A 25320-nucleotide genomic window follows, 5' to 3' on the forward strand; every position below is an offset into this window, starting at 1 on the left:
CTCTGATGCTCTCGGGCTTCACTGACAGGTTATTGCATCTCACCACTAGGGGGCACTGCTGGCAAATATAAGAGCACAATAACTCTCCACTTCGTGTTACTTCTACACTCAGTTAGTCTAATAACCAGACATGATGAAGACTGAATCATGACACTGAAAACAGGTCTGGCAATGTATTAAAAGTGTGTATTTATAGTGACTGTCACGTGGAAACAAATTATGAATGATCTCGAGAAAACAAATGAGTCGTCAATTGCACCAAACTGTACGACATCGCAGATTTAATGATATTATAATAGCATATTAGATAAGAGACGGAGTTTCTTGTTTCCTTGGTCTGCTTCATATATTCCACATTAATGTCTTTTTGCACTTTAAAGGTCTCCGACGGCTGATTAAAATCACACGTCTCTCTTTTTACAGATTGTATCTAAATTTGCTTTGAGCGAGAGGAAACTTTATACACTACCGGGCAAAAGTTTTTAGACAACCCCCATGTTTCCAGATTTATTGAGTTGTAAGCAGTTCAAGTCCAGGGAATAACCTGAAAGGCCAGAGGTTAAACTAAAGAAATGTAGGTTTCCAAAAACTGAAAAATAATGTACATTTCAGAGTTCTACAAAAAAGCCTTTTTCAGGTAACAAGTAATTAAAGGTTAACGACTTTCAGCTGGTCTGAAAGTATATGAAGCCTTGAGAGTTGATGCTAACGACTCCTCCAGGTGTCTCCACTCTAGTTGATTACTGTCTGTTTGAAGCAGTGTAGGAACACACGGTGTCACTGGAGGAAGTCGTATATTGTTCTTATAATGGCAGGAAAAATTAACAAAAGGAATAAAGACAGACCATAATAACCCTTAAAAGTGAAGGTCTTTCCTTTTGAGGTGTTCTAAAAGTTTTTGATTAGTTGTGTATGTTATTTTATGGGATATTATTTATGTCCTTTCACGACTTCTCTGACAGTTGAGTGTGTGAACTGATGTTTGTTTATATAGTATTGCAGCGTTAAAAGTTGCCCCCGTTTAGACTTGGGGGTGAAGTATTCCTTTAATTTAGAAGGTATTACACACAAATACTTCTTCATGACATTCCATAACCTATACACAACATAAACAATATACACATGTACGAAGGACAGTGTTGTTAGAGAGCCAACACAGGTCATTACTAATATACCCTTCATTTTATTTTTTAAATATTCCTTTTAATAACTCGCTTTTGGTGTCCAAATTACTTAAAATTCAGAGTGAAATATTTGTGTGAATTATTACACTAGAAGCACAAAGTGAATTTTTTTTTATTCAAAAAGTGTTTACATGAATATACATTGAAATGTGTTTATATGGAATAGGAAATCAATTGAATTGCAATTCAAAAATTATTTATCTTTTTCCCATGTATTAATTTAAATATAAAATACAGATTTAATGTTTGTTGGATTATGTGAAAAAACATTTATATTCACAGGACACAATACAAAGGAAAGCCACTAAAAACTCCAAGTATCAACTATATCACATGGCATATATATATATATATATATATATATGGGAATCTCAGCTCCTTTAGTTTAAAGCAAGCTGCTTCCACATTACCAAGACAGTTTTCCCCAGTAAATGTAACTGCATAATACTCATCATTGTCATTAAGTGTTAATTGGCCACAATATATATGATATTTATATTATTTCCAATTCAAAACAGTCCCAATATGCATACTTTTTAAACTCCACGGATGCTGCAGAATACTCATTGTAATCTTGTGTTAATTGGTCACATTTTTAAACAAACTGTCTAATATTTCTCTATTATTTCCACTTTAAAACAGTCCAAATATGCATACTTTTAAACTCCACTGATGCTGCAGAATACTCATAATTGTCATTGTGTGTTAATTGGTCACAATATATACATCTTTAAACACACTGTCTGATATTTCTATTATTTCCAATTCAAAACAGTCCCAGTATGCATCCTTTTAAAACTCCTCTGATGTTACATAAGGATCTTCAGACCTTCCACACCTCTCTCTCTCCACGTGAACTACATCTCGCAGATGAACTGCTGCTCGATGGTGCAGATCTCGTCGTTCCAGCTGCCTTTTCCCGTCTTGCTGTGCCAGAATTCCACACAGTCCTGGTTCCTCCCGTCGAAGCTGTTGGGCTGGTCTTTGCCCCAGTACCTGCAGGACAACGGAGAAAAGTCCATGTTTAAAAATGTAAAATACCTTATTCTATCTTCCCAGGTTCCAAGACACATGAGCATAATTTCTTACGTCGTGGTCATCGGTGTCCCGTCCACCCATTTCCACTGCCCCTCTATTCCTCCGTCAGTCAATCCAATCCAGACTTCTTTTTCACTTATATACAAGTTATTGATGAAACCCTGCGAAGAAAGAGACGTACAAATAAAGTTATTGCACAAGTTTTTTGACACATAAAGTTTCAACGTGTCCAAAGGCTCTTGGTTTAAATTGTTTCTGAACATTTTTGCCATTTAAACTTTGTAAGGTTATGTCAATGTTGTGTTTACAACTGATTTTACTAGCCCAGATAAGCCAAAAAAAGCACTCAATGCAGCTTTACCTACAAGTTCTAGTTCTATGAGTGAAATTAAAGCGTCATTAAAACTGTAATTTGTTGTTAAGCAATGTGAAAACAGTGAAAATGCCGATAGTACAGCTGGAGAATGATGACAACTTTCACATGATACATGATCAATTGAGCTATTTGTTAAAGGCCCAGTGTGTAGGATTTAGTGACATCTAGTGGTGAGATTGCAAATTGCAACTAACTTAAATTTCTTAAAGTTCATCTATGAGCATTTCTAGGGTGACGCTTCCAGTTATTCAGACACAGACAAATATACAAAAGACAAAATTATCCCAACAAACCATTTCCTCTTCACTTTTTATGATGGCCAGGTCGGCGCCTTTGTTCTGACAGTATTCTCTTCCCAAGCTCCAGTTGCTCTTGCCAACCGACGTGAAGTAGCAGCTGTACTTGAACCTTGTCCAGCCGGTGGGGCACTTCCTCGCTGAAAATACAAAAAAAGTGTATGAATCAATTAAGTGTTTAAAAGCAATGATTTGGAGTTCATTTAAAAAACAAAAATGGTAGCTGGTTTAATGAGTTTTGATTTAGTTTTTCATTCGGTGGAATTTCAACTGTGATTTTTTAAGTAAGTAAGTGAAGTTAATTTAATATATTTCACTTATCACAGACAAAGTGTCACAAAGTGCATTACAGTAGATAATTAAAAACTATTTGGCAATAACAGAGGCCAAAAACATTTCAACAAAAACAAGCAAAGTACATTACACTGTAAAAGATGGTGCAATAAAATAAATATACAGATGAAAAAGCAGGTCATAGAATATTTAATTGAACCAAATGTGTAAACAAGTATTTTTTTTTAGTTTAAATGATATATTGAATCTTAAAAATTCAGGGCAAATGCATTTTGCCGGGTGGAAAAACATTTATTTTTGCGATATGAAAAAACATCTTTTCATCTTCGTTCTTTCCACTTTACCTGGAGATATTTTCTTCAACTTCTCCGCCTCCACCTGCGCCGCGTCTCTCTCAATAGTCAGGTTGTAGTTCTTCACCTTCAACCGGTCCCTCTCGGCAATCGCCTCGTTGCAACCGCCCTCCAGCTCGTCTTTTTCCTTAGCTAACGTCGCGTAGGACGCCCGCATCTCGTCCGTGGCCGTGATCAGCAGGTTGTACGACGCCTGCAGAGCTTCCTTCGATATCGTCAGGTTCTGGTGACTGCTCTGCGCCTTCTCCTTCTCGCTGCTGGAGAAGTTGTACCTGTCCTGCAGATGCTCGACCTTTCCGATCAAGTCGTTGTACCTCAACTGCAGATGCTCTTTTAACCGGGTCACGTTGTTGTATCGGTTCTGTAAGTTGTCCTTGTCTCGGGTCGCCGCGTCGTAACCGGCCTGGATTTCGTTCTTGCGTTTGAGTGTCGCATCGTACTGTTTTTGTAAAAGGAGTTTGGCTGCGGACAAGGAGTTGGTGTTCGTCTCTAACTGGTTCTTACTGGTTTTTAACCCTTCTATCTCTTTGCCAAACGCGGCGTTACTGGCCTGTAACTGGTTCTGGCTGAGTTTAAGTGCTTCTGTTTCGCCCGTCAGTAAATTGTTGTTGGTCTGTATTTGATCTCTCTTTTTGGATAGGAATTCATTCCTTTGCTCTAGCTGGCTGCGGCCGGTCTCGAGCTTCTTCACGTCGCTTTGCACCTTCCTCAGGTTCTCCCGTTGCTTGTCGCTCTCGTCGCTCGCGGCTTTCAGCTCGTTCCGATGGTCTCGCTCTACTTTCTGGTCTGCGGGGGGAGATGTGAGAGGAAATCGGGTAAATCTGGAACACTTTTTGAAAAAACATGCAACTATATTTTGACCGTAAAAACAAAAGAGGGCGTAGAGGCTCACGGTGGACACTTTGACCTATGACCCCGGCCAACAGGAGAACACACAGCAAGCCGAGAACGACCGTGGCGGCTCTGAATGGGCTGTTTCTCAACGCGTACGCTGAAAGACAGAAAGACAGAAACGACATTTAAAGCAACATGTTCATCTTTTATTTGTTTCTTTACTTTTTTTCTGTTTTACTTTCCTGTTTTTTTCTTTACAATTGAAAACTGATTAGCACGTACACAAAAAAATGAAAACACTTGTTCTTTGATCCCTGTATATCATATTGTGCATTCTCATTTTCAGAAATAAATGATGAACATGTTCCTTTTTTGAAAATATATATGTATATTTTACACATACTTGATGATTGGAAAAAACTTAGATTAGAGAAATGTATAATGAGTTTCCTCACTGGGGATTAATACATTTTTCTAATAAAATGTTGTTCTAATCATCAATTAAGTATATATGTTTTTAAAAAATGAAATGAAATTAAAATTTTAAAAAGGAACATTTTCATCTTTTATTTATTTCTTTACTTTTGTTTTTTGTGCATTATCATCAATAAAGTATATATTAAAACAAATGTTTTTAATTTAAATTTAAAAAAGGAACAGGTTCATCTGTTTGTTATTTAATTATTTACTTTAGTTTTTTGTCCATCATCATCAATAAAGTATTTGTACAAACAAATTTACATTAGAAAAAATATATATATATACAGGACTGTCTCAGAAAATTAGAATATTGTGATGAAGTTCTTTATTTTCTGTAATGCAATTAAAAAAACAAAAATGTCATGCATTCTGGATTCATTACAAATCAACTGAAATATTGCAAGCCTTTTATTCTGATTTATTGCTGATTATGGCTTACAGCTTAAGAAAACTCAAATATCCTATCTCTAAATATTAGAATATCATGAAAAAGTATACTAGTAGGGTATTAAACAAATCACTTGAATTGTCTAATTAACTCGAAACACCTGCAAGGGTTTCCTGAGCCTTGACAAACACTCAGCTGTTATAAATCTTTTTTTTTACTTGGTCTGAGGAAATATTAAAATTTTATGAGATAGGATTTTAGAGTTTTCTTAAGCTGTAAGCCATAATCAGCAATATTAAAAGAATAAAAGGCTTGCAATATTTCAGTTGATTTGTAATGAATCCAGAATGCATGACATTTTTGTTTTTTTAATTGCATTACAGAAAATAAAGAACTTTATCACAATATTCTAATTTTCTGAGACAGTCCTGTATATTCAAAAATATTCAAAAAAGGAACATGTTCATCAACCTGATAAATAAATAAAAAGTAAACACAAAAAGGGGGACTTTCAGCAAGTTCTGTATCAAACAAATTAAGCACATTATCAGGCACCACCCTATTATTATTATTATTATTATTATTATTATCAGCCCTCATAAATGCTTTGAATCCAAATCTGTGAGCAGAAACTTTATTTAAAGATTATTGGTTATATTAATTATATCATCACATCATTTTTAAATGAAGTTCTCATTTCATTACCTGCATACTGGAGCTTGCTTCCTTCTCCTAGAAGTCGGCCGTAGCCAACTTTACTGTTGTCCATGTCCATGTTCGTCACGGTGGAGGAGCGGAACTCAACAGACATCTTCGCATCTGATTCATGAAGCCAGAGCCTCACTGATAAAAAATAATAAAGAAGAAATTAGCATTAGTGGGTTTATAGACGATATTTAAAAGAAATCTGACAGTTTTCTCCTATCTTATTCTTTTTTTGACTGAAATGTTTTTATTCGTTTAGATATATTAACATTAAACAAATAAGAAAACGTCAGACATAAACATTAAAATAAATAACACAGGGCAAAATTATATACAATTCATACACATACATACACACACAAACATACATACATACACATCCACAAAAACAAAACAAAAAATCTATCATTGTGTTCCTATCTTGACATCTGCAAATGTTGTATAGTGTAATCACAATAATAAAACATTAATTTAACAAATTTAGACCGTAAATACGGTGAATGTAAGACACAAAGTACGACACGCTACCAGTATCCAGCTGTGGAGACTTTGGTACCGCTGTAGTTCTAAATATTTTACTTGTGATTTTGTATGTATTTTCATTTTATTTCAATGTTTTGTACTATCTGGACTTTGAGTCTGAAATATAAAAATTTGATTGATTTTGAAAGTCAAACTTACCTCGTGGGAGAATTGGAAATATGACGGAGATCTTGTAGAGTAAAACCTAAACTATTCCCGTCCTGTAACTTCACCGTACGCTTCAATAAGAGCCACACTGGTGTGTCGGGTTACTTTAAACTCGTCTTCAGTGGATGAAGACATGCAGGGCTGGGCAGGAGGCGGAGGGAGAGCCTCCTTCCTTCCTAATTGCTGACGAGTTGGTCAGCGAAAATCAGATGAAGGTTCAACCTGAGAGGCTTGAACTTAAACTCTTATTGATCTCAACTCTGGTGCATCGTAAACACTTCAAACCAGACATAAGGAGTCAACACATGCCTCCTTTTTGGGCATTAAGACATTCATAATTCTCATTGTTCTGAGTTTGCACTCATGGTTGAACGCACTTATTGTAAGTCACTTTGCATAACAGCATCAGCTAATTAATATGCAATGTAATATGTAATATAAAGATATTAATAGAGGCATTCGTGATCTCACACAGTGGTGAGAGATCGGGAAAAATAAAGCACTTTCAGGTGGCAACTATTTTGCAAATTTCACAATATGAAGCACATGCTGACATGAATGCATATGAGGAACAACATATTTCACAAAATGCAAAAAAAGATGCAGAATGTGCAGTTTTCATTTCTTCATACTGTGAAACAGCTTGAGTCAGTTTGATTACTCAAGTTCCAGGATTCATTCTAAGCAAAACATTGTGCAACGAGGCTAGTAAATGTATTTTATGTACCCTCTATTCAACCATATTGTATTACAGTTTTTCTCCATTGTTTTGGCTCAATTCTTGAAACAGAAATTACATTCTCAAAGCTCTTAGTGCATTTGGTAAAATAGCATATATGGTTCAGCACAACTACATAGATCACCTTCAAAAGGTCATATCTCACCCAAAACAGGTAACTCAAGCTTCAAACCCAAATCATTTTCTCATAAAAATAGTCAGTGCCCCCAAAATGAAAACTTCCTTCTCGATTGCTGTGGCTCATCTCTCTCTTGAAAAAAAGGACATTCTCAAAGCTTTCAATACATTTGCCAAAATAACCTAGATGGTTTAGCAAAACACTATGGCACACCTGCAAAAGGTCATATCTCTCCCAAAACAGACAACTCATCAGTCAAAACGAATTCCTTTTCTCATACAAATAGTCAGTGCCCCCAAAATGAAAAGTCCCTTCGTCATTGTTTAAAACACTGCAAGTCAAAATGTTTAGATGTTTTGTCAGTATGGCAGTGGACCATAGAAATATCCCTCATGTGCACAATTCAATCTTGGCTTAGTCCTTTGACACTGAATGGTTACTGTAGGAGATGTTTTCTTTCCAGAATACTATGTGTATCAAACAGAACAAAGATTCATTCAAGAGGAGCCAACAAGGTTTCACATCACATACTGTATTGCACTTATACTGCCATGGAAATTGTTACAGTACTTGCAAAACCGAAACAGAAAATGTGTACAGCAAAAAATAGTGTCAAACAAAAAGCACATCAAAAATAAAATGAAGTATAGCCTACACGACTGTAACAAAACATACAGTAGGAAAGTAAAGCAAAGCTGGAGCTCAAAGCTGGAGTTCATCCTCACTCTCCTGCTCATCCTCACGTCTGTCTGGACACAGATTTTCGTCAACATCGCATCTGATGTTCTCCCTTGCGATGCAACGGGGGAAGAATCGCCGCGCATGACCCAACCATCCCCTGCACCGATCTGCTGTGACATCGGCACAAGCAGCATCCATTGCCTAGAGAAGGGACCCCTGGTCTAGAGCCCGATGCTCATACACCCTCCACCACTATGCACCCTTGCTCCTCTTATTCTTCCTCCTCTTCCTCGAACAGGCAGTTGCCCTTGTTCGTTTACCTGGCCAGGTGCTTCCATGTTCATACTGTAAACTGTACTGAACTTTGTCAAGCCCTAGATATTTGATGGAAGCATTTATACTCCTGGATAGCACCTGTCAGCTAACTAAAATGACTGTGTGATTGGTGATCGGATGTGAGAAACTCCCCCTTGATGAGTAAAGTTCTAGTTGCACCTGAAAATGAAGCCGATGATCCAAGAGATCCATATTATAGTATATACCATGATGTTTTTCATGGTATTGTGTGCCTGAACGATTTTGACAGAGGAGTGAACTATTGTGCAGGTGATGATGTACACAAGGAAATTATGCCAAGATGTTTTGCAGAGAACAACGACTTGACTGAGAAGCAACAGTCAGTTTAGACCAGCCAGATGTATTCAATTGGTAATTGGGCTAACTGAAGGCAATTGTACCGAACCGTTTGCACAGATGTGCTAATTCATTTGAAATGTGTGCAAGCTGTAGGCAACTGTACTTGTCATTTGCAAGGAGTTTCTAAAACAATTGCAATTTGATTAAAGGAATGAGAAATTCAAATCTGTTGTGAACAAGTGCCCAGTGGTTTGGAGGTTTGCACGAGTTGTTTTGAGAATGTCATTTCTGTTTCAAGAATTGAGCCAAAGCAATGGAGAAAAACTGTATTATAATTAGGAGGGGACATTTTTTTTATTTTTGGGAACACTTTCTATGCCAATAATGCATTATATACACACTCTTACAATGAGTTATAGTCGAATCATTAAATCCATGCAAGAAAAACAGAAAAGTGCATCAAATACATTTTTACTTTATTTAAAGCAACACTATGTAACTTTTCACTTTTGGCGCCCCCTTCAGGTTTTTAGGTATTTAGGTATCGATTTCAGTGTCGTAAATACCCAGTGACGATAGATGCAGTCTCGCATACACTTGTATTGAGTTGGGATCATGTGTTGTCCTGTATTATAATATTATTATTATTATTATTTGTACGTGTCACGGGTTATAAAAGGTGACGAGGGGGAGGTGACGCGAGGGTTTTTTTGTTTGGAGCGCGCTGACCGACGGCGGACTCAGAACGGCAGCAATCCGGCGACTTTCTATTTTGGATTCATACCAACGGGCGGGATCACTAATAGAAGACTGCGCAGGAACACTGAACTGGCCCAGCACCGACCGGACTAGGGTGAAGGAGCGCGGGGATTGAACGCGGCGCCTCGCCACGTCTCTGCCTGGTCGGTCAGCTGTTTGCCGGCTTTTGGGGGGGGGGCGCGCGTGCAGTCATTTCCTTTTGTTTTGGGGGACTGCAAATGTGGAGTACGTGTGATCGAATACAATATTGTTGACAACACCAAAAAGCTACATAAAAAAGCTACCCTTATACTGCGAGCGTGGAGTGGCACTTTATGACATTGCGTAATCACTGCCAGAAAGCAGGTCGAGTACATCCGCCGGATGTACCGGGCGGCTCCAGAATCTTACATAGCGGAGTTATTTCCCCACAGACCCCCGATGGCAATAGTGGAGACGCAAATCGTCATTAAAAGTCATTGTAGCGGCACAATTTTTTTCAAGCTGTTATTTTAAGGTCCAAAAGGTACATAGTGTTGCTTTAAAGCAAACAATGATCACTTAAAATGCATTTACACTAATGAGTGAAGCACACACCCAAACACTCTCACATTATTTGTTGTCTTTCCGTCGCGTTGATTGTTGTTTGTCATGTCCAAATGTTGCACCTTCCACCAAAAAATCCTCGTTTGTTTGTGAAAACATTCTTTGGCAATAAACCTGATTCTGATTCTGATTATTATGCATTTGAAAAGTTATGCTGTACAAGTATAGGAATTATAATACACACTATGATCCTTCTGTAGATCTATTTTTTTTAGGTAAATTATAACAATGTACTTTCAAGCACATTATTGACAATGAAAGAAAAGGGAAATCTGGTATTGGGCTTTAAGTTGAGGTCTGCAATGAATAGAGCGCTGCAGGTTTGCTTGAGTTCATGTGTCCCCCAATTCATATGAACTTTTAATACATTTCTGCATTCTCTTTCATCAAATTAATTAAATAAAAAATGAAAATGTCTTTTTCAAGTTCATTAAATCTGCATATAGACCATGGACTCTATGTGCACCCACATGGACATCTTAGGGAATCACTGAAGTGGAACAGGCACGTCACATAGTCCTAGTTTCTTTGTACCAAAGGACTCCAAGCATTGAAAAACTATTAATTTTTCAACTTTTTTATGTTGAGCGATATCAAAATTAATTTTTTATCGGCAACCAAACTTCATACAATTTGAACTTGCATCTGAGCAGACCTGAAGACAGTCAGTCCGCTGATTTGCATATTCATGGTTTTCTGTATCTAGCTGTAGGCAAAGGCTCTGACATTGAAAATGAACTGAAAGGTTGGATGCCAGTTATAGCATTAAAGCAACTGATAGGGTGTTAATGTTTCTGTGTGTGTGGTACCATACAAAATATCCTCTTCGCCCAGCTGCTGGGGATGTTGGTGGTGAAGAGAAGCTTAGAATAAGAGAGGAGTTGGATCGGTTGATATCTAAGAAAGAGCCTCATGAATACACAGAGAAGACCTCTGACCTCTCCATGCAGTATAGATAATGCATTGTGCACCCAGAGATAAAAGGTTATGTGGTTAATTTGAATGTTACCGAGTAAAATGCTTAAAAAAGAAAGCCTGCAGGGCTTTATGAATACGTCCAAATGAGATATTCATTTTCATATTGTTCACCTCATTAAAAAAGGGGCACTGCACCAATTCAATAAGGTTACTCATCATAATGAGTAAGTTACTGTGGAAACGTTTGTTGCATTTTTTATTTGTCATCGACAATCACAGCTGAACTACCCCGTTAATACCAGCCAGTGTGATATACTGTATATATATATAAATATATTCATTTATATATTTATTTACTATTTATTTATACATATATATATATATACATGTAAATATATATATAACTAAATTACAATTTTTTTTAAAGGTACTGAAATCAAAAACGTCTTAACCCTCCTGTTACCTTTAGGGTCAATTTGACCCCATTCAATGTTTAATGTCGGTGTTCTTTCGGGTCAATTTGACCCCAGGCTGTTTTTCACTGTGTCAAACATATAAGAAATATCAACTTCTTTATATATATTTTAAGGGCTATTTAGGTAGTCAACAAACAAACATAAAGTACCTCACACTTAAACTTGGAAAACAATATTAATTCTAATAATTTTCTGGAGGTTTTAATTGCTGGGGTCTAATTGACCCCAAGGGTAAAATATGTCATTAAATATAAAGGTAACAGTGTAGGAGCGCGGGAATGAACGATATGGACAAAGTCACTTTCTTTGGCTGCACACCTCTGTGGCCGTTTATTTCCTCACACAAACATTTCACCCGTGACACTGACACCTCGTGACCTTTAAACCCCTCGACGCCACCCCGTTGCCCTGGTTACGCTCCCAGCTCTTAAAGGGACCGGCCACGTATCCTGCACACCACCCTACTAGTCTTGTGAATTATGTGCTCCCAACAGAGTCCCCTACAACTGGAGGGTTAAATATTGAATGGGGTCAAATTGACCCAAATGTAACAGGAGGGTTAAGCAGCCATTGGACTTTCATTACATCTCAAATAAAAAGCCACACGCACACACTCACACACAGGTCAAACGGGGGACCAACAAGAAACACGAGGACCATATATGACAATAAACCATTTTTTCTGTATATAGTCAGTCAGCCATGCTACAACTTTTCCCAAAAAAGTCAAGTGGTGGTTTAAGATAAACATTTGGAACAGACCTAATTTTTATGAATGAAGTTAATTCACTTCAGTCGCCTGCACTCCCACTAAGTATACATGCCATTTATATGTCAGCGATCTTGTACTATTTTCTACAGTCGAGTTTGTAGTGATGTTGACGGACTCTGTAGAAAATCCATTCCAGTACGTCCCATCTCGCCCCCGGTGTGGCTTGCTCATTGGTGGACCCCACATGGCGGAAGCCCAGACGCTGGTACAACAGGTGGGTTCTGGCGATGTACGCCGAGGTTCCCAGGACCACGGAGGAATATCCACGAGTGACGGCGAACTCCACGACCTGTCGTCCCAGCAACGTGCCGATTCCAAGCTGCCGGTAGCGACGGTCGACAGACATCCGCATCAACCGAACGGCGCCTCCCGGCTCCTGCTGGCCAACCGCTGCTACAAGACCCACCACTCGGTCCTCCAGCACCGCTACCCACAGACAGCGGTCTGCAGCGGACACCATTAATAAAGAATGTGGGGGGGAAAGGAGGGAAATCATTCAGTTTAAAACTCTTTTTTTTACAGGAACAAGAGGCATTTTAATTTTGTAATTGCAATAATCATTCAAAGAAGATGAACATATGTTATTATTATTTGTCTGAGTTTATCACATGTATGCGTTCACAACAAACAGGTGGAGAGGAGATTCATGAATGCACAGACGAGAATGGATGAGAATAAAGAAGATTTTCATCCAGTTGTTAAGGATATAAGTTACCGAGCTGTGTAAGCCTACGGATGATGTCATGTATAAATATCTATATGATATTGTTATGAACCCATACACTGAGGGCGTTTGATGTTCCAACGTTTGTGGGAGTTCCACAACAATTAGAAAGCAGAAATACTGGTTATTTCGTCCATGGTGTACAACTGTTTCCATGAAGATAAGCCACGCCCCCTCTACAGCGCAAAGAAAGTGAATGAATTTAATGACAGCGTGTTTGATGTTCATGATTATGGTCTGGAATTCCTCAAATGCGTTCATGATCATCTCCTGCTCGTCAGTGGAGGAAAAAAAAAAGTGTCTTTTCCTTTCAGTTTATTTGACTTTGTGCCGTTATAAAATCACGGTTTCGGTGATCGTCGCCTTTGAGAGACCGAGATAGCCTGACGTCATCTCGTTAATTTAAGCGGGATAATGGGACATTTGATCAACTTTGTTGCGACAAACGAGAAATAGGGCCCTGTACTGTCTTCCAATAAGCGGTTACACTTCATAAGCAAAACAACGGCTTAGTTCATGTGATGTGCTTCTTTAGTCATGATTATTTGTATCCAATTCTCCAGTCTTTGAGTTACTATTTTTTTAATATCTCTTAATGTGAGTATTGCATACACTCGTCTACATCTCGATTAAACACGGTAGATTGTGGAGAAACTGCATTGTTACAATTACAAGAAACAAGATGTGATAGAAGTTTGTGTTTTAGCTTTAATCAGTGTCCGTGATTAAATTCTCTGTCATTGACGAGAATGTTAGTCTATATTTTGAGTTCAAACACTTTGGCTGTGCAGAATTAGAAAAAACGACTAAATTCAACTATATGCGTTATAACAGTGAGTCAGGAGTGGCAGCAGATCGGTTTTCAGTTAATCTTACACACGAAACCGTATATTACAATATAATATACCTGGGGGTTTCATGTAAAACTCTTGGATGTCGTCCATGTCGGTCATGGCGTGCTCTAGGAAGCGATGGGTCACGCGCCTGCTGTAGAAGTAGCGCCCAAACAATAGAGTTGCCAGGAAGAGTCCTATCACCCACCAGCACGTGGTGATGGCAACACATGCAACTGCCACAGGGAAGATGGACAAGATAAGAATAGCAACCCTAATTACCTTCGCATTGAAAATGCGGAAGGTTATGTTTTGATCGCCGTGTATTTAATTATTTATTTGTATGCGTGTTACTCGCATAACAAAAAAAGTTTTAAACCGAATGCATGAAATTTGGTGGGATGATTGGTTATTATCCGGGGACCATTTGATTAGATTTTGGGATCGATCGGGTCAAAGGTCAAGGTCATGAAAAGGTCAAACTCTTCTTTTTACCATAGCGGTCAATTTGTATCCAATTGGCATGCAACTAATGCCAAAATGTTCATAATTCAATGTCCAATCTTGTGATATGCGAAGGTATGCGCTCTACCGAGTGCCCGTTCTAGTTATACATGTTTTATTTGTATAGCGCTTTATCAGGTAATCAAGATGCTCGAGATGTGTGAAGGTGAAGAAAATGTGAAGCGCGTATAACTTTCTCTGTGGCTATAGGACAGAGTTTCAGCCTTGATACGTGCAACACAAGACAATAACTAGAACGGGCACTCGGTATATCGCATACCTTCGCATATCACAAGATTTTCATGACCTTTGACCCGATCAATCCCAAAATCTAATCAAATGGTCCCCGGATAATAACCAATCATCCCACCAAATTTCATGCGATTCGGTTTAATCCTTTTTGAGTTATGCGGGTAACACGCATACAAATAAATAAATAAATGGCGAACAAAACATAACCTTCCGCATTTTCAATGCGAAGGTAATAAAACAGAAAGAAAGAAAAACCTCTAAAAAATGGATTAAAACATTACATAAGAAAAAAAAACAAGAGTTAGAAACCAGAAAGTAATATATTGCCTTTAATGTGTGTGTCTTACAAGACAATCAGTGTCTTATCAGTGTGCTTGCAACATTTTTAAAACTGCAGACATTTATAAAATGTCATGCATATAGTAATCTTACCTGTCATAGCCGCATAGAGCAGGAGACTCTCAGGGTGGTGTCTCAGGCCTCTGAAGGCAATGTCTACTATCAACTCAATCACCCCGTCCTGAAAGATTTGCTGTACTGCCCGTGTGTCTGCCAGCTCAAACTCCCGAACCGTAAATGTAATAACTCCATGTCGAATTGTTGGCCTCTTGAAATAATTTCGGACATCTTTCCACTGCATTTTTTCCTCCTGTAAAAGTGAGATTCAGATGCAGAAGATTGCAGGTATAGTTGCTCAAGTCCAACAGCTAAAAACTTCCTTTGGTAATGCTTGCTAGTAGTGCTGTTTTCTCATGTTTCTACAAGTACAGTATCTGACCCAGGCAGTGTTTAAAGAATATGTCAATGAGGGGCTCTAGTGAAAAGCAAGGCAGGTGCTAGCAATGGGAAAGTTAAAGAGGAATTCAACCATGCTGTGGCATTGTATTAGCATTGTTCTTTGAGATGTAACTTGGATAACTCTTGAAGATAAGATGAAGATGATGTCTGACTTGCTGTAATCTCCCCACCTCTCTCACGGAGGCAGACACAGCAGCACCTGACGTGGCGCCCGATCGATATCTGTCCGAAAAGGGAGTGCACCTTCCACGAGGTAATGTGCAGCTGCAAAAAATGTCAAACACAATAGAAGAACAAGATCTTCAATCCATAGGAGATGAATAATTTATATTTACACTAGCGTTCAAAAGTTTGGGGTCACCCAGACATTTTCGTGGTTTCCATGAAAACTCACACTTTTATTTATCTTATGAATTTATAAGTGTATCGAAAATATAGTCAAGACATTGACTTGGTTCGAAATAATAATTTGTATTTCAAATATTAATGTTTTTCTTCCAACTTGTGGCTCAAAGGAAGGCCAGTTTTATAGCTTCTCCAACCAGCATAACTGTTTTCAGCTGCGCTCACATAAAAAGGGTTTTCAAGGGTTTTCTACCCCTCCGTTAGTCTTCAAAGGCGATAACACAATGTACCATTAGAACACTGGAGGTGGGCCTCTATACACCTCTGTAGAGACTTCATTAAAAAAGACGTTTCCACCTAGAATAGTCATTTATCACATTAACAATGTATAGAGTTTATTTCTGATCCATTTCATGTTATCTTCATTGGTAAAAAACAGCTTTTCTTTGGAAAATAAGGACATTTCTAAGTGACCCCAAACGTTTGAACGGTAGTGTATATGAGAGTGACATTAGCTGTAGTCACGCCAATAATAGAAGAACAATAATAGACATAACTAGGTTGCACCCCATATTTGGAAAGAACCTCAACAAGTGGTTCAGAGGGGCCCTCGGGATTATCAATCACATAATTAGCAATGTCCTAATCACGAAACAACACCATAATGACGGTAGGCTACCTACCAGATTAAATAGCGGAGCCAGAGCTACAATAATGTGTCAGATGTATTGTAAAACTCAAACACCAACCAAATTAATTACCAAATATCAATATTAATTTCTCGCAAAAAGTCCGACCACTCGACAGCTTTCTGGCCCGTGTCGTGTTTATCTTCTTGCGTGTAAATATGACTTACTCTGGCTGTAAAAAGACGACCGTCTCGTTTGAAGCACTCTATCCACATTGGTAACCACAACTGACTTCTTGTAACTCACTGTACAGCATTCCTGGAAATCGTCCAGACTTGTCACGGTCACGAGTTGAGGCAGGACTGGAAGCTTCAAAAGAGGCAGAGGTGAAAGGGCCTCCTGTAACACCCTGTTCTGTTTCTCCTGTGTTCCGTGTCTCCTATGTCTCCTCTGTGTCTCCTCTGTGTCTCCTATGTGTCTCCTATGTCTCCTCTGTGTCTCCTATGTCTCCTCTGTGTCTCCTTCTTCTTTTAAAAATTTTAGGCGGATGGCATCCAGTGAACGGTGCATTTCCGCCACCTCCTGCAGTGGAGTGTGGACCAGAGTACCCTATCCCCTTACAAAACCAAACAAACAAAAACCAAACCCAACAAAATACCCACAAAACAAAATCAATAAAACAAACAAAACAAAAGGGAGATTCAAAAATGTCAGTGCTTTAAATTATATTGCTTAATCCTGTTTCTTTCAAATATTGTAATACCTGTCCTGCCCCCAATTTTAACGCATCCGTTAGATTTAGTTCCTCCACTCCCAGCTTCCTCTTCAACACGTGTCGCTCAAGTGTGTATTTCTGACAATGACAAATGATATGTTCTACAGATTATGGTCCTTGACAGTCTCACATCGTCTGTTGGGTGTTTATTTATGAGATGCATTGTTTTCTTCAGCCTTGGCCCGATCCTCAGTCTGGTTACTATGTGTTCTTCTGCTCTGCTTCTTCTAGCTGGCCTCCCTTTGCCAACTTCCCTCTGCACAGCATACAGATGTCTTCCTGTTTCCCCTACATCCCAACTATGCTGCCATTCCTTAATAATGTTTCTTTTGATAATTGTTTTAACTTCTGCTTTGCTGTGTAAATGTCCGTCTTGTGCTGCCTTTCTAACGCTTGTGTTGCTAGTGTATCTGCTCTTTCGTTTCCTTGCACCCCCCTGTGTGCTGGTACCCATATAAATGCTACGACAATACCCATATTCTTTAGACGGAACAGTGTTTCATATATTTCATTAATTAAATCCTGCCTGCTATGTGAAGTGAATGATTGTAATGAGGATAGTGTTGAACTAGAGTCTGAACAGATGAAGACTTTTTCGACCCGAACCTCCTCTTCCCACTGCAGTGCTGTTAAGATGGCCAACGTCTCCACTGTATACAGACAGATGCTCTGAGGTTCTCTTTTTAACTTCATATCTTAAGGCCGGTATGGTGACTGCAAACCCAGTTCTCCCTGTATCAGGGTCTTTTGATCCGTCTGTAAATGCTGGAATAAATGATAAGTATGTCGTCTCCAGTCTATCCTCCACCATTCCTGCCACGTTATTATTGTCTTTAACCCTTGTGTTGCCTTCGGGTCATTTTGACCCGAATCAATATTACACCCTCCCCCCGCCTTTGGGTCATTTTGACCCGATTCAATGTTTCACCCTCCTGTTACCTTTATATTTACTAACATATTGTACCCTTTGGGTTCAATTTGACGCCAGCAATTAAAACCTCCAGAAAATTATTAGAATTAATATTGTTTTCCAAGTTTAAGTGTGAGGTACTTTATGTTTGTTTGTTGACTACCGAAAGAACACCGACATTAAACATTGAATGGGGTCAAATTAATCCTAAGGCGGGGGGAGGGTGTAATATTGATTCGGGTGAAAATGACCCGAAGGCAACACAAGGGTTAAATGCTTGGTCTTTGTCTAAAAAATAAAGATCAACTGACACTGAGGGAAAGAGCCATGGTGGTGTAATTGATAGCGGTATTGCAGGGGTGAATGTTCTCTGATCCAATGACATATCTTTGGCTAATTTCTCACTGCTCCATGCGAAACACTCCTGCTTGGCCCCGTCTCTTTCCCAACATGGCAGAAGTACTTTTTTTGTTGGATGATTTTCTCTAGAATGCCCTTGCAGGTTGGCCCAGTAATTCATAGTTAGGAGCTTGCGTCTCAAATGCAGCGGCATCTCACCCATCTCCACCTGCAGAGCAGCCACCTGGTCTTAAAGCACCACAACACAGTCTCAGAGCTCGGGATCGCAACACTTCCAGCTTCTTTAGTGACGTTTTTGCAGCTGATCCAAACACGACACAGCCGTAGTCAAGGAATGACCTCATCAGAGCGATATAAAGATTTTTAATCGCAGCCCTGCTGGCTCCCCATTCTGACCCTGTGAGACACCTCATTACATTTAGAATCGTTTTACATTTATTTACTAACCTCTGAATATGCTCATTCCATGTTAATTTATCAGAGCCACACACCAAGGAACCTAAAAACTCTCACTTGTTCAATCTTTTGTCCGTACATCTTGATCTGAGCATCAACTCCTCTTTTCCTAGTAAACATGATTGTTTTAGTTTTCCCCACAGAAAATTTGAATCCCCATGAATAAGACCATCTTTCTACCACTTTCACAGCCTCTTGTACTTTACCTTCAATGTGATTTATGTTCTTCCCCCTCTTCCACAGTGCACCATCATCAGCAAATAGAGATCGGCCAATATCACCCTGGACTTGAAGGAAAACATCATTTATCATGATGGAGAACAGTATCGGACTAATGACACCACCCTGCGGTGTACCATTCTCTACCAGGTATCGTCTAGATAGGGGGGGGGGGGGTGTGCTCACCTGTGTGCGCGCATCACGGCTGAGCGAAGCGCGCGCCACTCGCTGTGAACACTGCTCGTGCAGACAGCATTTGACGGAGCGGAGCAGCGCGTGCGCGCTCTTTTACTGTAGTATCGATCCTAAAGATATGCTGAATCACATCGCTTTTAACGTACGGGTACTTTACTAACCTAACTTCCCAAACGCTGTGGACATCTGAACGCTGATTGGCCGAGACACGTGCCATCAAAGATGTTTTATTGCGAAGAAGAGCACCACTTCACATTTTCTCCGCGTCTCACTGCAATCTCCCGTCCTCTCTTACCTTCTCCTGTCAGGTTGTCAGCGCTGTGGATTTCTATTCGTGCTTTTGCCATCCTCTCTGCCCTCTCCCCATCTGACGCTGCTGTTTCCTCCCCCCTCTTCAACACTGGATACTGCCACACTTTCCTCATTCCTCTCATGCTTCTAATCATCCCCCAAATCTCTCCCACAGGTGTTGCTCTTCCAATTCTGCTACAATAATTCTGCCAGCTTTCCCTTTACGAATGATTCTACGAACCTTTGCTTGTGCTTGTTTGTATTCTATTAAAGTTCGGAAATGATGCGATCTTCTTAATACCTTCAGAGCTTTGTTCCTTTCTTTCACTGCTCTCCCACACTCCTCAGTCCACCAGGGGACCGCCTTTCTTTTCATCCTTCCTTTACTTTTAGAAATTGTTTGATTCGCTGCTTCCAGTATTGTAACTGTCATTTTTGTATCAATCTCCTCAATATCTTCATTTAAGTCTATTTTATCCATTTCTTGCTCGCATATATATTTGAAAAGTTCCCATTTTGCCCTATTAAACACCCACTTCCCTCTCACCTCTCCCTGTTCCTGACTCCTTTGTAATGCTATTTTACACTTTATTGGAAAATGATCACTGCCCACTGATGTTTCCTCTTCTACCTCCCACTCGCATATCCCTGCTAAACTCCTAGATACCATGGTTAAGTCTAGCGCCGACATGTTCCCTGTGTGCACATCGAGTCCCTCTGCCATCGTTTAAACAAACCAAATTGTGTTCCTCTAGTAACTCTTCCATTACCTCCCCATTGAGATCTGTTCTTACTCCACCCCATAATGTACTATGTGCATTAAAATCTCCACATACCACCACCTTGTTGCCATCTATCCTTTCAATTTGTGCCAATCTATTCACCACTAATTTTTTTCAGGGATTATACAAATGTACAACTATGACCTCTCCTTCCCTTGCCCAGATCTCCACAGTTACATCTTGGAGCTCGGTCCCTGTCTTCACCTCTCTAAATGTGATGTCTTCACTAATAAATGTGGCACGTCCTCCTCCCTGACCACCCTCCCTATCACACCTAACACACGCATATCCAGCTAGTCTGAAGTCCAAATTTGGTTTTATCCATGTTTCCTGTATGCATATGACATCTGGCTTACTAGGCATATCCCCAACATATTTTTTGAATTCTTGTCCATTTGCCAACAAACTCCGAGCATTCCATTGTAGAATTAACATGATGATTAATCCTGTGAGCATGATTCTGTGGTTAACTGCCCCTGTTTTCTAAGCTCTTCCTGTACCGCCATCCCAGTTATTCCGTGAATATTTAAGTACTTTGCTGCACTTTTTACTATTATTTAAATTGTCTCAGATCTCCCTTTTGCCTGGAATGTGCAGTTAACCACTTCTGCCATGAAAAACACAAAGTTCTCCTTATTTACTGCCATTATATTCTCATCTCCCCTTTGACTCTTAGTCGACAGTTGTTCACTTGGCTGTTGAGCCGGTTCCTTCCTTACTACATCTCCCCCCTCTCTCCCCCCCACTTTCCCTCTGAGCCCTCTTTGCTGCTTCTGCATACGATATATTCATTTTCACTTCCAGCTGCTGCACTCCCACTGCCTTCTTTCTCACTTCACACCACCAGAGGCCACACTGTGTGCACCTCCGCAATTTGCACATTTGATCTGTCCCAGCCTCACATTTCCCAAAGTCATGTTCCCCTCCACATTTTCCACATCTTTGCTTCCCTTTACACGCTGCCGCAATATGGCCATACTTTTGGCATTTGTAACACCTCAAAGGTGGTGGGACATAAGCTCTTACTCTATACCTTAAATACCCCACCGGAACTGAGTCAGGCAACACCCTTTCTTCAAAATCGAGCAGCACTGACAAACTGTCCACCCTTTCTCCAGCTCGTCTTGCCTGCAGACGTTTAATCCCTATAACTTTACCCCCTTTCATACTTGCTCTCGGTTCCTCCACATTCTCTTCCACTGGGATATCGTATATCACGCCTCTAACAAAGGGCCCATCATGTAACTTCTTCACGCTCTCAACCACTATATTGCACACTTTTTTCAGCTTCATTGCTTTCCCTCTCTGCCCCTCGTCCTTACACTGGATCAACAATCCGCCATCAGCCAGCACCTTCGCCATCACAATCTCGCCAACTTTCTCCTTCAACCCGCGAGTCAGCGCCACCGGGCTTATTTTCCGAATGTCATTTCCGTCCTTGAATCTCACAATTATTTTGAACCCCTCCTTCTCTGCAATCCTCTCCCTCATCCTCCTGCTTTTCTCTCTCCCGTCCCCACGACTACCAGATCTACTGCTACGACTCCTGGCTCGTTTCTTATTCCCCACTTCAGTCCAGCTATTATAATCCATATCCTCACTCCCACCCTCTCCATCGCTATCGCCTCCCATCCTTAGTCCAGTCGCAGATCAGTGTATGTACACTCCGCTGAAACTAATCCTCCAAACTATCTGTCGTTTGTCACGCTTCCGCCAGTCCCAGCCCTCCCGCTAGCTATTGCTGCTCCAATGTCCAGCCACTTACCAACCAACACGTCAGCCGTCTCAGGTGTCAGGCCGGCCCGAATGGAAGTCAGCAAAGTAAATATTTACTACTACTTCCGGGTACGAGGATGTGGACTGAACCAAGTGGCCGGGAGAGGGGTGTCACATCCACCTTGATAACCTCTGTGTCTCCTATGTCTCCTCTGTGTCTTCTCTGTCTCGATTGTTTCATTCCCTGCACCTGCCCTCAGCCACTCTTGTCTCGTTAGTGTCTGATGTCGTACACCCGTGTTTCCCCCCCTATATATTGTGTCAGTCTTTCCCTCGTCTCCTGTCGGTTTGTCGTCTATAGTTCCGTGTCCTTTTCCCGTCGTGCTGTCCGTGGTCCTGGTTCTGCCTGTTGACCCTGTCTGCCCCGAACCTGGATTCTCTGCCTGCCCCTTTTGGACCTTGTTGTTTGTAAACTGTTTTGCCTCATTTAAAGAGTGCTTTTTTGTTATTCATATTGCGTCCAGCCTGTCAATCTGCGCCTGAACCTCGCCCCGTCACAAGAACCTGACGCCTCCAGGACGAGGACAAGACCCAAGCGGACTACAAATTTCAGGACTTTGTAACACGGACGTTGCTACGATAAGTTTTTTTGTTTCAGGAAACCTTTTCTCCCACGGGACACTTTGTTGATTAATGGACTTTTTTTATTTTTTGAATGAATAAACTTTCCCTTTCACTTTTAAACCTTTCAATGTTGCCTGTCTCTGCCCCTCCCTTGCACTGCCCCACCCCAGTCGGCGCTAGGGACAGCCCGTGACGTGACAATATATAGTGATATCTACACATCTGGCCAAATCTCACAAGTGGTGCCTTTTTTATAAGGAATAGGATGTTTATTGTGTTGTTGTTTTTTTGTTGTTTTTTTTACATACAATGACATTAAGTTCGTGACTCATCAGTCAGTAAAGCAGCAACAGGTAAAAACATTAAGACAAGACATTTTTAATTTAAAATAAATAAGAATAAATCAAACATAAAACACAGGCATCAATGGCTTAACCCTTTTGAGTCTGGGGTCATTTTCTCGATTTTACACAATTTCTTACATTCCTCCTTTTAAAGTTACTTGCATATGACACATACCCATGTGTTTTGCATCAAAAGTTGCAGAACAATCTCAGCTCTTTATATAATGAGGCACAATTTTCCTTAGGCTTAAGTGTAAAAGAGAAATATGTCCCTAGAGCTGAAAATTGAAGTTCGACTATTTTGAATTCCTCATCTCTTTTGAAAACACACCTTTACTCATGTGGACAAACTGTTTTGATGTTTGAAATTGGTTTAACAAAGGTACTAGGTTCACAAAAGCAGTGAAATATCTCAATAAAATGCTAGATACATGTAAATAAATGTCTAAAACCAAATGTATTATCGTTTTTTGAGTAGAACAAGTGTCGTGTAAATGAGTATGTTGGTCGCCCCGCAGCACTGTCCGGTGTGAGCTGGGTGGGGTGGGGTGGGGGGGGGGGGGTGATGGAGGAAACCACTCTGGGGAAGACGCTGTTCTCCAGCCTGTTAGTCCAGGTTGTAATAGTCCTGACTCTTCTTCCTGATGGCAATGGAACAAACACAAATCCTTGTTCATCAGACCCATCCTGTGAAACAGTGGCGGTGCGTCCATAGAGGGCGCTAGGGCACCGCCCCTCTTACAATTTTGAGATGAAAAAAAAAAGAAGAAAAAAACATTATTTACCAAATCATTTAAATAGCAAATATACCGTGTTGACGTGCCAAATGTGTGTGGGAGACCGTCAGCCTGTCAACAACCACTTAAGTTAAATGTGACATAAATAACATATTGCCACTCATCATCACGGAGAGAAGCCCCTCCCCATTTAAGGGAGCCGGCCTAACGTGTGTGTGCGGCAGCGAGTAAACATTTCACGGTCGTTTCGGCAAGGACGGCTTCTCATTGGCCAATGAAACGTGAATCTTGGGGCGCAAAAATGTGCGCCCTGGCCAATGACATCGTTTCTTATTTCACGTGACTGGACTATTCGGCCAATCAGAGACCGGTATCGTTCCCTCAGCCCAGAGGACCGTGTTGAGCACGCTGTGTTCTTGAAATAAAGCTTTGTTTTTTACAATATTCTACTCAAAACCTCTTTTCTTCTCATTGTTGAGTGATATTTAAAACGCGTCGTCCAACTGCTGTGAAACACCCGGCTTCATTCTCACTCGTCGACAGATTATTTCCTTTTAACGACAAAGAATACATTTTTGTGATTTACTACGTCTTGAAAAAGTGAATATTAATGGAGGTTATGGTCCATAAAACTTTAACAGAATAATGGACTTGACCACATTTTAGCCGCCGAATTAAATATTTAGAAAACACCAGATTACATTCATTCATAATGCCGTCTAAATCTGTCCTTCTGTACACATTACATCTATTGTTCTGTCCATCCTGGAGAGGGATCCTCCTCTGTTGCTCTCCTGAAGGGTTCTTCCCTTTTTTTTCCCCTGAAGGGTTATTTGGGAGTTTTTCCTGGTCCGATGTGAGGTTTTAGGGCAGGGATGTCTATGTGTACAGATTGTAAAGCACTCCGAGACAAATTTGTAATTTGTGAAATTGGGCTATACAAATAAACTGATTTGAATTGAATTGAATTTCCTCCGTGTCACGTGATCGACCCGCTGTGTGACGTCCGTGATGAGAGGCCTTTTCATTGATCGGGGAGAGTGCTTCGAGTCCTCTAAATATAATTTGCCGTGTTTCAGTAAACTGCATGAGAGCATCTCTCAATCATCGATGTCTCTGTAATGATGCGTATGCTATAGTTAATGAAGTTCACCATGTCCTTAAATTTGTTTATTTTCTCCCTCGCCAACCTGAATCAGAAATCTTCTATTTAAATACACAAAACATGTCACACTCCAATGAATGTAGATATATACTACCGTTGAAAGTTTGGGGTCATCCAGACAATTTTCCATGAAAATTCACTGTTTTATTCGTCAAATTTATTTCAAAATGAATATAAAATATAGTCAAGACATTGACAAGGTTAGAAATTATTATTTTTATTTGAAATATTAATGTTGCTCTTCAAACTTGTCGCTCAAAGGAAGGCCAGTTGTATAGCTTCTCTCAGCAGCATAACTGTTTTCAGCTGCGCTCACGTAAAAGGGTTTTCTACCCCTCC

At 40.0% G+C, this 25320-nt stretch overlaps 2 protein-coding genes across 14 annotated transcripts; both read right to left on the minus strand.

The window, feature by feature from the left end:
- Nucleotides 1-1278: 1278 nt before the first annotated feature.
- LOC130190040 (CD209 antigen-like) lies at nt 1279-6736 on the minus strand. Its single transcript, XM_056409177.1, has 7 exons — nt 6630-6736; nt 5949-6086; nt 4434-4532; nt 3533-4327; nt 2892-3034; nt 2274-2383; nt 1279-2180 (listed from the first exon to the last, which is right to left on the minus strand). Exons 2-7 carry the CDS (start codon nt 6052-6054, stop codon nt 2042-2044), a joined length of 1392 nt encoding a protein of 463 aa, XP_056265152.1. The 5' UTR covers nt 6055-6086; nt 6630-6736; the 3' UTR covers nt 1279-2041.
- Nucleotides 6737-11847: 5111 nt separating this feature from the next.
- LOC130190201 (N-acetylaspartate synthetase-like) lies at nt 11848-22154 on the minus strand. Of its 13 annotated transcripts, XM_056409495.1 has the most exons (8): nt 19314-21114; nt 19115-19195; nt 18966-19017; nt 16700-16776; nt 15604-15697; nt 15068-15284; nt 13954-14115; nt 11848-12766 (listed from the first exon to the last, which is right to left on the minus strand). In XM_056409495.1, the coding sequence occupies exons 3-8, from the start codon at nt 18987-18989 to the stop codon at nt 12399-12401; spliced, it is 942 nt and encodes a 313-aa protein (XP_056265470.1). In that variant the 5' UTR covers nt 18990-19017; nt 19115-19195; nt 19314-21114; the 3' UTR covers nt 11848-12398. The 13 variants fall into 13 exon arrangements, 3 of the variants coding, with proteins under 3 accessions (XP_056265470.1, XP_056265471.1, XP_056265469.1); XM_056409496.1 differs by lacking the exons at nt 18966-19017; nt 19314-21114 and having other exon boundaries at nt 19115-19126; XM_056409494.1 differs by lacking the exons at nt 19115-19195; nt 19314-21114 and having other exon boundaries at nt 18966-19108.
- Nucleotides 22155-25320: the final 3166 nt, after the last annotated feature.

Source organism: Pseudoliparis swirei, chromosome 24 (genome assembly GCF_029220125.1).
Source record: "Pseudoliparis swirei isolate HS2019 ecotype Mariana Trench chromosome 24, NWPU_hadal_v1, whole genome shotgun sequence".
In the NCBI taxonomy this organism is placed as follows: Eukaryota; Metazoa; Chordata; class Actinopteri; order Perciformes; family Liparidae; genus Pseudoliparis; species Pseudoliparis swirei.